The sequence below is a fragment of the Psittacula echo genome (genome assembly GCF_963264785.1).
Source record: "Psittacula echo genome assembly, chromosome: 7".
NCBI classification, from domain to species: domain Eukaryota; kingdom Metazoa; phylum Chordata; class Aves; order Psittaciformes; family Psittacidae; genus Psittacula; species Psittacula echo.
In genome coordinates, this window is record NC_137740.1 from 60,931,278 (window position 1) to 60,946,882 (window position 15,605).

The following is a 15,605-nucleotide window of genomic DNA, read 5'->3' on the forward strand; positions in this document are numbered from 1 at the left end:
TTGTCCCTGAATTGAGGCACCATCACAGAGAACAGTTTTGAATTGGGAGAGGTGAATAAAACACAGTCCTCCTGAAACAGATTTCCCAACTCTAGCATGTTTAAAACCTGAAAAATGGCACTGCTTTCTTCAGTACCTCTTGTCTCGCAGTACCAGTTACAAAATACTATGAAGAGGCATTGTGAACACTGGAGGAGAAACATAGTATTTGTACACTGAAAAAACACTAATATCATGAGGAATGCGAGCAAAGCAAACAGAGGAATAGCAAAGTACCATGTGAAGTACCAACAAGAGGAAAGCAGCATCTAATTGGGAGGAATTTATGTATTTTATTAAATAAAAAGACTCCCAGAGAAGCACTGAGTACATGCAGTGTTAAATCGTATCTTGTTGTGGATAATTATATAGTAAACTATAACTTACTAATAGCAGTAAACTTCACTATCAAATAATATCCACACAAACTGAGTCATGCAAAGAATAACTTTAAAGGGCAGGGTTAGGTCTAGCCAGATCTGGATCTAAACTTTGAGTAAAAATGAAACCACGAAATCATGGATTTACCTGTGGACCAGTCTGATCTAACACATAACAGAAAAGCCACCAGGTAGCTTTCGTGTGCACTTACATTCTATACCTTGTCCCTTCCAGGACCACACCGGATGACAGTGTCAAACCGCATCCCTTCTTTTCTGATTTTATCGCTATTGAACAACAAGGGACTTCTCTTTGAGGACAGGAATCTCTATGGACTTGTAAGTAGATGTCAGGTAACTTTGCATTTACTACTAGAGTAGCCAAATATCATTTATTAGATGTTAAACAAAGACGTAAGTGTGTACTTAACATACTTCATATTTTTCCCATTAATGCCAAGTGAGACTGAAATGTACGAATAGATCAGCATAGATCATACAGTAAAAGCTATTGTTTGCCTTTGTTTTCATTGCCATTTTAAACTTGTATTTTGCACTCTATGCAGACTGCACTACCAGGGGTATTTTTAACAGTACAAAATGCTGTACAAAAGCCTGTAGAAAATTCCCAACTGGCTACTTTTTTATTTGCCAGCGCTTTGCTAATGCCAAGTACACAACAGAGCTGTTGAAACATTTTTCTGCAACACCAGAGCCTACTCAATGACCTCAGGGTCCTTCACAAGCCCAGGTTTTTTTGTGTTCCTGTTTCAAAGCACATGTACACTTACTGGGATAGCTGTTAAATTTTATTCCTTTACTAGTTTCACTCTCAAAGCATTGGAACCATTTCCTGCACAAAATATAAATCATTCTAAGCCATGGCAGAAGGGTTCAAGTTTATTCTGTGACTTACTTGTAAACACCAGTGAACTCAGTATCTAAGCACCATCTCAAATTGGGCAATGAGAATTACATTTCTTCTGCATTCTCAGAACTGTAAGAAGATGCTTAATAGATCTGCTTTTTAAATAGCTTTCTGACAAGCTACATTCCATCTAGCTCAGACATTTTAAAATAATCTAAAAATGTAATTACATTTTGACTCTTAACAACTTCCACTAAAAAGCACTCACACTTCTAGTATCTAGGTGCTTTGGAGAAGTCCAGAATACAATCCAAACCTAACCTTTAAGTGTTACCCTGGACAAGTAGTGCATATGGCATTCAGACTTGACACATCTGCTCCACCACTCAAATAAGAACTAGGTCAGAGACTGAAAGAAGGCCACCCAGTCCTGCAAGAAACATACTATCTCTATAATGCTGGCAAGTCATCACTACAAACATGTAACTTGGAAACAAAATGAAGACTGATGGGACACACACATCACAATTTCTACTGCTTCATTTTTGACCCAGTCCTATCCTGCAGATCACATTAAGACACTCTGCATGGAAATCCTAAGAACACTTGTACTGTATGTTTTCTTTTTTCTTCAGGGTTAACAACATAGTCCTTTCATTGTATTGAAAGTTAATTTCCTAAAGATAAATAAATGCAGCTACCAGATTCTTAATCCAGATACAGAACAGAAGGTCACTTTCATACACATGAACAAGCACTTGCCAAATAACTATCAGAACACTTGACTACTGTGAACAGCCATTGTAGGGGCAGCTCTGAGAACAAAACCCTGTATCACCATTCCCCAGCACAGTGATCTCACTCAAAGAATTTAAACCAATATGTCAACATTTGCGCATACAAGCTAAATTATGTTCCTCATCCATGTCTGAAAATCCACCGCTATTTAATTCCCAGATGCACACTATGACACCAGGTATGTGTGAAAATACCAGCTCATTTTTTTGAGCAAAATGTGAACTTTTAAATAGAATCATTATTTTCAAAGCTTGAATTTATACTAAAACGTAAGTGCAAAAGCACTGTGTTACTTTCTGGAAGCATTACCTTTTGGTTCTCTTCAATTTCTGCTCTGAGTTCCGAAGAAACAACTGTTTTCGTTATGGCTCTACATAAATAAAAACATCACATTGTGAATCATCTAATGGATAGATTAAATACCTACTTATCCTACTTTTTGTACCTCACCTATGAATATATTTAATCTCCTAGTATAAAGACCTGCATTCACTTGCACTTTGTGGTACCATTAAATGGTAGGATGCAGTATTTTTCCTTGCAGTTTATAATTCAACAGAACATAAAAATGAGAACCACATGCCAAGTGCCAGTGTCTAATTTCATATTAACTATAATAAAAGCAGGCAGCTGGCAGAAAGGTAGAGGTGGAGGCTGGCAGCAGAAAATAGGGGGATTTCACTCCTCATGGTGGGTTCTCATTCTTTTCCTTCCAGTACTGTATGTAGTAATTGCATCATCACAGAACAGGCAAGTACAGCTCACATACCTGACTAAAAACACAATGAGAGTGCAGTGCTAAGAAGCTATGAATAGGACAAATCTTAACATCAGTTAGTGGGAAATCAGAATTCAGCTTCTTTTTATTTTCAGGTGTATCTCCACCTACTTAAAAAGGAGGAGCTCCTATATCATCTTCATAGCCCAGGTCATGTCATTTATCAGAAGAAATACATTTCTAGAGTGGTTGGGCAGGCCAGATTGTGACTGAATTTCTTGAAATGAATTTGAATACGCTCAAGACACGGACAAAGTGCAAAAAACAGTGGGATTGCACATAAGTCTCTCACATAAGATTGACTGGGCAGTTTGGCAGAGTAGATCCAGAAGATGACTGGGATCTAGTGAATGGATAAACCTAAAAGCCACCAAACAGAAAACCTATCCAATAAATTCTTGAGGACTTGATGCAAAAGGTTCAGAAGCATTTCACAACAAAATACCATGGATAATTGTGTAAATTTTCCACCCGACTACATTAGCTGCCATCCAAGAAAAACACTGCAAGAGATCCTCTTTGTAACCCTAGGCTGAAGAACTTCTCTGCACAAACATTCCCCAGTGTTTGCTTCCAGCCAAATGGAAACTTGGACATTAACCCAATGCTGCCTGTCTCAGGAAAAAGATAGTAAGAAAACTTCCTAGAACTCATAATTAAAGTTACCTGGCCATAGTAGGAAAGTTCTGACTCAGGTCTTTCATGACCATCAAAGCGTCCACAGGAGGAGCAGTCAAAATGCGAGCAGCACTTTGAAAACTTAAATCTAGAAGTGAAAAAAATAGAAGTTGAGAACTGTAAACTGAAAACAATGCAGTGCAGTCAGCTTCACTTTAGCTTTCAAGTGGTTTTGCTTATTTGTTACCTATGAAAATTTGTTTTCTATCTGCAGCTTTAGATACTTAAAAAAACACCCCATCTTCTTCCCTGTATTCAACTTACATTTGTTGTCTTTAAGTAAGGAACACTTTAAAATGTATCCTGTCCCCAGGTTGCTGCAATGAGTCCAGACCACCACCTTTTTGTTTTGGCTGAGGTGGGAGGATCTGCTTTTCAGAAGGGGTCTGAGTACTTGTTTTACAAGCTAGAAATACAAATAACCGTCTGCTGGATACAAGTAGGTTCTCTGTGACTGTAACGTATGCTCAGCATTTCCAGTTACTCTTTTTTCCAGAGGACAAAAAGCTTTTTCACAGGCCTCTATAGATAATTCCCAGGGAAACAGACCAGGGTTGTATATGCTGATGCTTTGGAAATACAGTTTTTCTTTGGTGTTGAGAAATCTCAGCTTTCCACACCAAGCATGTGACCATAGAAAGAATCTTTGCATTTCCTTTGCTTTTCTGCATTTAGCAGATCATACAGATAGTCAGTTTAAGAGCAGGTGGCTTACTGTACTTCACAGTATAGGAAGCAAACCTCATTTCAGAAGTCCTGTGAAACAATCTTTCTAAAAGCTATTTCAACAGGACACTACAAGGGTACTTCTGAAAATCCAGAATTTTCCAATGCAGGAAGTTACAGTCAAGCTCTCTCAACTGTACGCAGCCACTAGCAACCTCATCTGTGTAGTACACAAGAAGAGAAGTTTACTTTAAGGTTTTGCAGTACAACAGTGAAACCTGCATACAGATTACCTTGTAGCTGCCACACTTTCAAAGGTGCCATTTCATTGGTACTTTCCACGAGGTGTTTTCTAAGCTCTTTCAGCTCTTCTGCCAAATCAGGATACAACTGCCTAAAAAGGTATGAGGGTAAAACAATTTCTTGGGTTTCCTAAAAGTGAGTCTGCTGCTAATTCAAAGAAACTAACATATGGAAAAGTATGCTGCTCAGGCGTAACTCAGGCATTTAGAAAACAATAATAGAGCAAAAAACATCAGCATCCCTGCATGTTTTCTGATATGACAGAGATCAACAGCTTAGAAGTTCTACCTTAGTTTTCCAAACAGAAATCCTTGCACTTCATCAACAGGGTCATTTTCATCTATTACTGTAGCATTCACATCTGTGCCTGTAAACACACAAGACAGCACTATTGTTACCAGCCTGTTCAGAAACAGTTCTTGCACTCATTTTGATTAGTTTAACAAAACTACACTGCAGTAACCAAAAAAGAAGAAGGAAAGGGCAAGTTTCAGATTTAACTTTCAAACCTTATTGAAGAGATGTTACCTTTACAAATGAACATAGTAACAGCTGAAATAAAACAAAGTTGGATTATTGAGAAGAAAAAGCTTAAGTGGATATCACAGAGAGGTAAGCATTTCAAAGGAATTCACTAGGACCTAGGAGCTTTCAGGACATGCCAGCTTTGTAGAGCAACTGCTAAACTTCAGTTGTGATCACAGCCCTGATTTTAGCTCCAAAAACCATGGTAAAATACTAACATCTCAGTGAAGTCCAATTCTGGGCTTAAACATCAAAAAGAAATCTGTGCAAGACTCACATGATCTTCTAATTAGCTGGACAGAAGCCAACTCCAATCTACATGTTTTATGCTAAAGTCTAACTCAAGATTCTGACGTTTTGATGAGTGTTTGCTTCTGGGCAAGCCAAAACAGTCATCAATAAAAGACTGCACAGTCAGAACATTCACAAAATCAGACAAGAGCTGGATGAGAGCCTGTCCTTGTTCCAGCTGCGATAGAGTTAATTTTCTTCCTAGTAGCTAGAAGAGTGTTGTATTTTGGATTTAGTATAAGAATAATGCTGAGAAAACACTAATGTTCTAGTTGTCAAGTACTGTTTATTCCTTCTGCCCCTCATAATTATTATTATGTTTTACTTTTATTTCAGTTATTAAACTTTTCTCATTGCAACCCAGAGGTTTTTACCTTTTTTTTTTTTTAATTCAGGTAAACAGTTATTCATGTAAAAACCATACAAAATTATCTTTGACAAATTAAGATATGCACATTAAAATACTTAAAGTAATAATTCACCTTTCACCTGTGTATCATCCTTGGCCTTATATTCTGTACTTTTAATAGCCAGTTCCACACCATAGCCAGAGAGGTAGACTTTTTCTTTACTGGGATTCTGTAAGGAAAAGCAAACAGTACAGTATTGCCACTCTTTGGTTTGATGCACAAATGAAAAGCTGCCATTTCTCAAAGGTAAGAAAGCTCTAGGTGGTATACATTCCAGACATAACTGGTAATAGAGAAGTGAGGAAAACACAGTGAATGATTCTGCAGTAATATACTGTAGTGTTATATTTCCTGTTGAATTTCAATAGAACTTTTTTAATTTCAATGAGCAAAGATACCTTGTGGATCTGAAAACCACAAAGTAAAGAGGAACACAAAAGGATGTTTTCAGGATTCAGCGTAAGCCAAATAGGACAGGACAGACTCACATCATCAAATCAAGTAAGAGGAGGGAAAGGAACTTCAGCTGTGAAGTTCAAAAATGAGACATTCATTACAAAAAAAATAGTAAGTCAATGACTCAATAGAGATGTATAATTAGTTCTATTTTTAATGGGAAACAAATGTGATGACTTGGTAAAAGTATTCTGAAGTATACAGGAGTCCCACAACTGTATATAGATGTATTGTGCAGTACACTTAATTTTGAATGTAAGTACTCCATCCAACACTGATAAATAACTTTGTGGCATATGCAAGTATATGACTTTATTAAAAGTGCAAATATCATTAAAAGTGAATCATCTGATGCTTTTTTTGCATTGAAGTCTGGCTATTAACTAGCTGCTGTACTGCAGGTTTTAGCAGTATTAAACAATATGCAGGAAAAAGTCAAATTTCTCAGAGCTTTTGAAATGTAGTTTGAAACACTAGTCCAGTGGTGATGGGCAATTTAGGGGAAGGGGATGGAAACCAGGACAGAATGCATTAGGACTGGTAAGCGATTCTATATGATTACAGAACCATCTGCTGTGGAAAAAGCACCTTTCATTTGAAAGCAGTACCTTCAGGTTAATCCTTACTTCTCAGATCAAGTAACTAAGTGGCCTCCCTGTGGAAAGATCTGATTGTTTCCTGTAATCTAATATAGGTGAAGCCAAGTTTTTTTAGATTAAAGCCTGTAATTAATCTGGAGTTTAACGCTGCATTTGTTAAATCAAATGATCCTCCTATTTAAAAAAGCAGGAGATTTATAGTATTATGTATTCCTCAGGTACATGCAATAGGAAACAGACTTAAGAGTATTCCAAATAAATATCAAGCAGCAACACATTATGTAAATGCCAGTTTAAAGGGAACAAAGTTGGCCAGTTTTCTTTTTTTAAAACCCAGGTCAGTTGCTTTTTCCATGTCAAATACCTCTGTTACAACGCACAAATATACTTACAGCAATATAGTGTCTGAGGACATAAGTGATTTCTCCTGCCTCAGCCTTTAAAACAAGCCTCTTGTGGTTTCTGTAGAACTCCTCTGAGCCAATCTCAGCATAAAGTATGACGACAGGACTTTCGGGGTTTGACACTGGGTACTTGTGATCCCCTTTGAACAAAAATGGCTTTGGCCTAAGAATAAACATTGGAGATTAGCACACTGTGCTTCACAGCATTTCTTCACTCGGCGCAAGAAGCAGAATCTCTTCTTCTCATGTTGAATCACTGTTGCTGCCTTCAGTGAATACATACGTCAAGCTATTTGCACAGATTATCAAGGTTGGCAGCCCTTGATGCATGTTGATAAAGCATGTTTAAGAACGGACATATGAAAATGAAGCAAGTAGCAAGGTGCTATTTTGAACCTAACATCATCCTTATTTTAAAAACTAACCACTTCCCTTAAACTTCCAATTAACTTCTATGCCCCAAGTGGTGAATCATAAATTCTGTATAGAAGAAATAAAAGGCAAACAGAGCAAACATTCCAGGAACTCAAATTGGAGCAACAACCCTGTCCTTGGTTAATATACAAACAAAAAACTGAATGAGAAGACTTTTCAACTTAGATATTTAAATTTTGTCTAAAATAAAATGAAGTATTTAAAATATTCCCAGTGAGTCAAAAGAACAGCATGTGAGCTATCAATGTCTACACATTGAGCAGAAACCCCTTATGCTTACAAAAACCAAACCTACCAGAATTGCTATGGAGACAAACTGAAATTTAAGGGTTTGAGTTTGGCTGGGCTTTGTTTTGTTGGTTTTGTTTTATTCTAAAGAGGTTATTACATTTTATAGTTCCTTTTTGTTACTAAAAGTTATTGTAAAGAAATCTGATCTTGTATTACATCCTGTGGTAGTAGTTTTCTTTGTCAATGCTGAGAAAATTGTATAGAGAAAAAATACTGCGCATGCTTCAAGCCATTCATGAAGCCATCTCTGTTATATTAACCATCATTTTAATATGTAGCCCAGCTCTTTCTAGTCACCCGACATACTAAAGGCTTTACATATTCCTGAGAATTCCTCCTGTACTTCAGCAAATGGTTTCCAGCTTTCCCTGTGCACATTCCTCTTCCTAGCATAATATCAGAGCAAGTGATATGAAAACAATCATTCCAATCTGAATTAATAAGAAATAAGAGACTGCCACTTGTGTGCAAGCAGTCGACAGTATAAATCAACACTGAAGAATGTAGAAACAGTTTATTACTATCTCTTTACAGCAGTAAGTCTAACTAGGTTAAATTTTAAGTGCTAATCCAGTGATGCAAAAGCAAGTACCTTTCTGAAGCTCCCTGTAAAAGGTTTCCAAGCGACTCGAATTCACATGTCTTATCCCCATGCACAGCAAAAAACAGGGTACAGCCCTTTGGTGGAGGTTCATCTGCTGCTATCTGTATGACAATATTTGTGATGAGTAGGTTGAATGTTTGCCTTTAGAACAAGCGAAAATTATAACAGCATAGCTCTCTGTGCAGTCAGTCTTCTTCGGTTTCCTAAAGCCTAAACTAGTACTTCTTTGCTATTTATTACATCATTTAAATGTAAGGTAGAAATTGCAAAATTGAGAGTTAGGTCTTACTATAAATATTTCTCCAGACTATTACTATTAACTGTAATATTTGCTCCAGGTACAAAAAGCAAGGCTTGCAATTGTAGGGTGTTTGGTTGAGGTCTCTTTTGCATTACACATCAGAAACCTCTATATTTGGTAAACATCAATTGACAAAATTATTCCAGATGAAAAAAGGAAGAGGTCTTCTAGTATTACTTAAATAAAGCACATCATAATGTGACATAGTTTGCAATGAATTTGAGAAAGAACAAAGTGCAACTTCTGGGTTGTAAACATTACAGCTATATATTCGTGGGTTACTACCTTCAACTAAGTACAAGTGAATAACAGGAAAAGCAGCATCAGCATCACAGGTTTCAACAAAGCAGCTCATACAAATCTTCCCACAATTGTTAGTGCAGAGGGCATCAATGATACGAAGACATGTTGAAATCCCAATTCTTCCGTCTACTCTATGCAGATGGACTCAAATTTGGCACTCACTGAAATTAGTAGATACGTCTGTTACGCTATCAAATGTCTCCTTACACAGCTTGCTCCTTCCTGGGCTTTAGGTAATGCTGTACAACTCATTTGAGGATTTCATGTACTAACCTGTTGAAAAGCTTGAATGGTTGCAGAATAAGAGCGTAAAGCCAAGGAAAACTTCAGCAAGTTCTGCTGCAAAGGTGACAAACTCTGGCAGGCTGCTTTCAGCATTTCATGGTAAGAAGCGTAATCACTACCTGCAAAGTCAGAGTACAAGCAGTTTTCTTTCCATGCCATATTCGTATCGAAGAGGGGCTTTTCATCCTAATTGTGATTTATACTAACAGAAGCCCATGACATTAATTGTAAATATGCACATGTCCATTCCTCCTCAGTTTTCATTACAGCCAGTTCTACAGATGGATGAGAGTGACCTTCAATTGAAATCCATGACAGTACACTTAAATACATTGCAGAGGACACAAGCATAGCCTTGGGGAGTCAGGAAACAGTGAAGAGCTCCCATTTAATTTGATAAATAGAAACACAAAGAAAAAGCATTTATAGTATTAATATTTCATGTTGAAATAGAAACTGGCAAGCAAAACACGTTTCAGACTTATCCACTACAGCTTTTGTCAAAACAGATGTTTTGAGCACTTTGCAGTAAAAGTATTACTGAAATCAGCCCTCATCTGACTTTTACAATGTGAACACAATGGAAGACGAAACATTGTGGCTTATTTTTCAACCATGTCATCTATCAGTCATCATCCAGCAAAAAAGACCATGAAAAACTTACCATCATGTTCAGATGTCCTAATATTTTGAGTGGCTTCTACAAAATTCCAGAATTTTTCTTGACCTTCTTCTGATAAAAATTCACTGAGTGAGAAGAGTTGAGTTAGCTACATCTAGGAGTTGTCTCGCAAGTTACAACTGTAATACGTTGTAAAGCTTTACAGAAAGTGAGCTCCTACCGTATGTTTACCTCTACCAGACAATCACAGGTTACTAGAAAAAGCAGGCTAGGAAAGGCAAAAAAGTCCCCAACCAAACAATAGTTGCAGGCCGGGACTAACACAGACTGCACAAAAGAAACTTGCAAGGCACCTGTTAATCTCTCAAAGCCCCCTAACAGATACCAGTGTACATCCTGGGAGCTCTCCCCTCTAATGCATTTCTTTGCTAGCTGTTTTTTATGACAGACATACATTTTTGTTTACTTTGCTGCAACAAACTCTAGTTTGTTGGAACTACAGGACTTGGTGAGTTTGTTTGCTTTTAAATCAGCAAAAGGAGAAGCCACAGCTTCAAATCATGATATTGCCATTCCCCATATATTAAGCATATGATTAGGTAGATGCACAACATTGCTAAGAACGAATACTTTCTCCTGTCTAAACTTGTAACATGCTTCATATGCTAATGGATGCTATAACAGAAGATTTAAAGCCCACTGGCTGCCACAATAGCTTTTGTGTTCATTTCTGTCTGTGCTCACCCGAGGTGGCAAGTACTTGAACATCTGGGTGATGAATTGCAGTGCTAGGCTAAGTATATTGAACAGTGGGAATGATTTTACACTGCAGTGCTGTATCATTCTGCAGCTCCGCCCAGATGAACTATCCTACCTACCCAAAGTCTTTGAATATAATGGTTAGGTTATATATCAAGCCTTTGGCACATGATTTTGATTATTTGCTTACTATTTCAGTCTCCTAGGGTGACCTTTTACCCCAGAAATGTCTTGCATTGATGGGGTATTCAAATCCCAGCATATTATTGGTTAAGGATTTTTCAGTCCTCAAACTTCAGCTTCTATAGGGAAGGTTATAGAAAAGTAATTTCACCAGGGACACACCTATCCCAAAGCCAAAAGCTGTGCCCGTTTGAAGAAAATCCATCAATGCTCAGCTATTCTCATGTGAACCAATCTGTGATAACAGCCAGAATTCTTATGTGATTAAGAATGATTCCTTAAGTGATACAAAATGAAACACACACACAAACATCTAAAAGCCCTGTTTTGCATAGACATTTCCAAATGAGAACACTGCAGAATGACACGATGGGGACTTCTGAAGTGCTAAGTAGACAAGCAGTGAAAAGACAGCGTTTTGCTCCCTGTTTCTTTTAAAATATCTTTTTACATGTTTTCTTTTTAAGTAATGTCTTTAAAAAAAGAGGGAAAAAAAGTCATTAGTGCTGTAAAAAAAATCTCCCCAGGCTGACCTGCACAACTCCCTTACCAAAGAAGCTGACTTTAGATAATCCATGCACAGTTCCCTTGAACAAAGTTAAACTCAAGCTTAATGTACGCAAGCAACAGCAGCTAAGTATCAAAACCTACAGTCATCGTTGAAGTAAAAAGACTTCTACTATGGAATCTTATGAGACTATGCTGAACTTGTCAGTCTAGTGCTTTGAGGACGTAAAACCTCACAAGGTAAAAAATACTGTGGAATTATTCATTGTTATTACTGTTCTCATGCACAATGAAAGAATTTACCCAGCAAAAACTACTACTCTAAAATATTCATCCCATCTCCCCAAGCACAGCAATGATCATGTTCAACTGAGTGTTACTATTACTGCCAAAGAGTCAGTAATGACTCCCAAAGCACACAAAACGAGTGAAACAAAGAACTCATTAATTTATCCCTTAAGCATATTGATTTGTCAACAAAAAACATCACAATACACTTACCTTGCTTCAAGTAACAAAGGAGTTGAAGACCACTTTGTAGTTAGAGATGTTGTGACAGCCTTAGAATGTCCTCTTACAAGTGAAGAGCTGAAGCAGATGCCAAGAACTGCAATAAGTATTCCCATTTTATAGAAGAAGCCTTAAACAACATTAAGGAAAAAAAGTTAGTTTTCCATTGTCTCTTTCAATAAATACAGGATTTCACACATCCAGATACGTTGAGGACTATTTTAAGATTCGGGGGCCCATTTCATGCAATGTATCAGTGAGATAATCATAGTCTCACCTGGGCATGCAAAATGTAAAATATTATGAAAACATGAAAAGACACAAGGATGTTAAGATCTGACTCCTAAGCTGCAGTTAAACCTAAATCAATTCCAGCTCTCTCTATGCTTTCAAATAAACCTTTTCTGTTCTGGGACACCCACATCGCACACTGCTTGCTCTAACAAGAGGTATTACAAACAGCGTGAATTTCAAAGTAGGTGGCAAACCAACCCACTGTCTGTTTTATGGGAGGTCAAGTCACATATTGTGTTTGCTGATGTACTAACCAAGGTCAGAAGAGCCAGGCAAGGTGAAGGTTCCCTCGTCAGCCCTTTAGGTTCTGCAGGGTACAGTGGACTTCTCTGGGGAATGAAGAAACAAGCATTTCCCAGATGCAGTAAGTACCACCAAGTTTAGAAGCTGAAAAACAAATGAAATAATGAAGACAGACTCAAATTATACAGCTTACCATGAGAAATGAGCCCAAGAAAAAGTGTCATTTCTTTACTGTCCTCCATGTGTACTTCCATGACCACACATTCTCTAACCTATATACCACAACACAGCTGAGTGGAATTTCCTTGCCCTCAGCTCTTAAGCTTATGGAATACCTGAATTCTCCTCTTAGCTTTCCATTACGTTCTCCAGAAATTCAAGTTTTGAGTTTTCTCCCCTGACTGGAGTTCACTACACACCCAATGTACACCCAGGCATTACTTCTTATTTTTCTGGATAATTCTTTTCCTACTCCGTCCTGTAACTTGAAAAACGACCCACTCAAATTCCAGGTATATCGCACCCGACAACCTGGCAGCATCTTATTTGTCTCTCTCTTTCTTGGTGATCTCCATATAAAAATTAGTCTTATGTGTTACGTATCTGTAGCTTTCTGTGTCTCAGTGTCACAGAATCAGAGAATCATTACGGTTGGAGGTGAACACCCAGTCGAACCCCCTGTCAAGGGAGGGCCAGCTAGAGCAGGTTACACAGGAACGCACCCAGGTGGGTTTTGAGTGCCTGCAGACAGTTCAAATGGTCATGGTTAAATTGTCAATGTCTGTCCTTTCACAATGAACAGAAATGCCCTGCTATAATACCCAAAGAACAACTTGCTCAGCTGCACACCTTTGGTTTACACAGCACCTAGGAAGCAGACAGATGGCTTCGCATGACACGCGCGGTTACACCTACCGCTCGCTGTGTGCAGAGGAGGAAGCTCAGTCAATATTTGTGCAGTGAAACCTCTACTTCTGCCAAGCACAACAGAAAAAAACAGGTTTGCCGTTCCCCCCAGAATCGTGTCCTTAGAAACTGTAGAAACACAGAATGGTTTGGGTTGGAAAGGACCTTAAAAGCTCATCCAGTTCCAGCCCCTGCCATTCCAGCTTGTTCGGTCACCACCTGCCCTTGTCCAAAGCCCCTCTCTAGGTTTCCTGTAGCTCCTTTAAGCTCTGGAGCTGCTCTAAGGTCTCCTTGGAGCCTTCTCTCCTTCAGGCTGAACCAGCCCAGCTCTCGCAGACTGGCTCCATAGGATTCACTGCAAATCATACACAGCTGTTTGGAACGTGTACATGAATACACCATACTTCATTCTTGTGACTAAAACTGCTGTGCTGCTCTCTCAAGCCTGCTTTCCCATGTTGGAAAGGCTGAAATAAAAGCCTTTTATTATGTGAAATAGGTGACAAACGTGTCCTTTATTTTTTCCCTAACACTGGTTTAGCCAGCTGGAAAGAAAAGCAGGTAAGAAATACCTGCACTCCCTGGATAACAACAGCCAAAGGAAAGACCAGTATCTCCAAGTGAAATAAAAACACACCATGGAGACCAGAAGAGATAAGAGGCATGGGAATTGAATCATAGAATCAGTTAGGGTGGAAAAGACCTTTAAGATCATCAAGTCCAACTGCTGAGTGAACAGAAATGACGGGGGATCCAGCTCTGTTCTGTGTGAGGTAACAAAGCAAAACACAATCTGAATTCAGAAGGAAAGAAACCTCATTTGTAACTCTTTTCCCTCCAGTTACGCAGTTTAAAACACAGCAGGCTTCTGGGAACTTGCACATCCAGCCTTGGACATGGGAATAAATCATCCCATAGCCGCAGGTCCTGCTGGACCATGACAGCACCGACCTCTGCCACGTCCTGAGACGTGCGCCTGGCAGCAAGCAGGTAAAGGGCTCCACTTCAGCAAAGCCCAAATGAAAACAGATCTCCTGCTCAGACAGTGATGCCAACCCCAGCATCAGGGCCACAACACTGAATTAACGTGTCTCAACTGAGCCTTGTGAACACTAAGGATTGCTGGTAACACCTGGAGAGCTTCTGTGAGCACGGTTATCGTGTTGTACTGATTCCAAAACTGAAACACAGCTTTTATCTGATACGTCCAAAATCGCTGACAGAGCTTTGCCTACGAACAGATGGTTCTAGTGACACCAGTCAACATCCAACTTGCCTTCACAAACCCCTGCCCGCTGCACACCGCTTCCGATGCAAAACGTGCTCCTGGAATAGCGGCAGCGCACACCCTGCTGCTGACCCGCGCCCACCGAGGTAAGTACATCAGTAAGGACAGATCGGGGTGGCCGTTCCTCAATGGCGAAGGGCGTTTAACCGCCGGGCGCGGCCCGTGCAGCCCTCGGGTCACTCCTCCCGCACTGACAGCAGGGCAGCGCCGAGGCCGCACACCGTCCGCGGGGCTCCGCCGGGCCACGCTCCGCTCCGCTCCGTGGTGCTGCGGGTAGCGGTGCCCAGCCCCGGGCCCCGCCGAGCCCGCCCCGGCAGAGGCGCCCTGAGGGGCAGCGCCGGGCCCCACCGCTCGCTCTCCGCGCCCCTCCCGCGCCGGGGCCGCCTCAGAGCGCCGCCGCCTGCGCCCCCTGCCCAGCCCCGCGCGCGGGTCGCCGTGGAAACCGCACCTGCGAGCGGCCGCCGCGCTCCCTTCCGGCTCGTGCCGCTCCCGCCGCTTCCGGGCGCGCGGCTTCCGCTGCCGGGCGAGAGGGGCCATAGAGTTACGGCGGGGCAGCGCCAGACTGTCACCGCGCCGCCATCTTGGGGGGGGGGGGTTGGCGTCCGGCACCGCATAGCGCGGAGCCCGCCTTCAGGCCGGGGCGACGCCTGGATCGCCGTGTCCGGCCGCGCTGCTCGGCCGCCGTCCGCGGAGCAGCGCTGGTAAAGCGGCAGGCGGGGCACGGGCACGGTTCGGGCGAGCGGGACCGCGGTTCTTCATCGGAGCCCGTGGCTCCGAACCGCCCGCGGGGAGCGGGGCCCCGGGGCGCAGCGCCGCTGGCCTGTCCTCCGCACAGCGGGATGCGTAAGTAAGATCAGGGCAAGCAGCGCAATGGTTTTC

At 40.7% G+C, this 15,605-nt stretch overlaps 1 protein-coding gene across 4 annotated transcripts in view; it reads right to left on the reverse strand.

The window, feature by feature from the left end:
* UGGT1 (UDP-glucose glycoprotein glucosyltransferase 1) overlaps nucleotides 1–15,261 on the reverse strand; it is a 42,574-nt gene extending 27,313 nt beyond the window's left edge. For 3 of the 4 annotated variants that reach the window (XM_080623756.1, XM_080623759.1, XM_080623758.1), the window contains exons 1-12: nucleotides 15,175–15,261; nucleotides 12,544–12,676; nucleotides 11,987–12,125; nucleotides 10,079–10,161; nucleotides 9,403–9,533; nucleotides 8,514–8,626; nucleotides 7,184–7,358; nucleotides 5,809–5,905; nucleotides 4,799–4,877; nucleotides 4,501–4,601; nucleotides 3,530–3,629; nucleotides 2,395–2,455 (exon numbers count right to left, since the gene is read on the reverse strand). In XM_080623756.1, coding sequence (XP_080479882.1) covers nucleotides 2,395–2,455; nucleotides 3,530–3,629; nucleotides 4,501–4,601; nucleotides 4,799–4,877; nucleotides 5,809–5,905; nucleotides 7,184–7,358; nucleotides 8,514–8,626; nucleotides 9,403–9,533; nucleotides 10,079–10,161; nucleotides 11,987–12,111 — 1,065 coding nt within the window. In that variant the 5' untranslated portion in view covers nucleotides 12,112–12,125; nucleotides 12,544–12,676; nucleotides 15,175–15,261. The remainder of the gene's footprint in view (nucleotides 1–2,394; nucleotides 2,456–3,529; nucleotides 3,630–4,500; nucleotides 4,602–4,798; nucleotides 4,878–5,808; nucleotides 5,906–7,183; nucleotides 7,359–8,513; nucleotides 8,627–9,402; nucleotides 9,534–10,078; nucleotides 10,162–11,986; nucleotides 12,126–12,543; nucleotides 12,677–15,174) is intronic. The other variant, XM_080623757.1, reaches the window with a different exon arrangement.
* Between the last annotated feature and the right edge of the window lie 344 nt (nucleotides 15,262–15,605).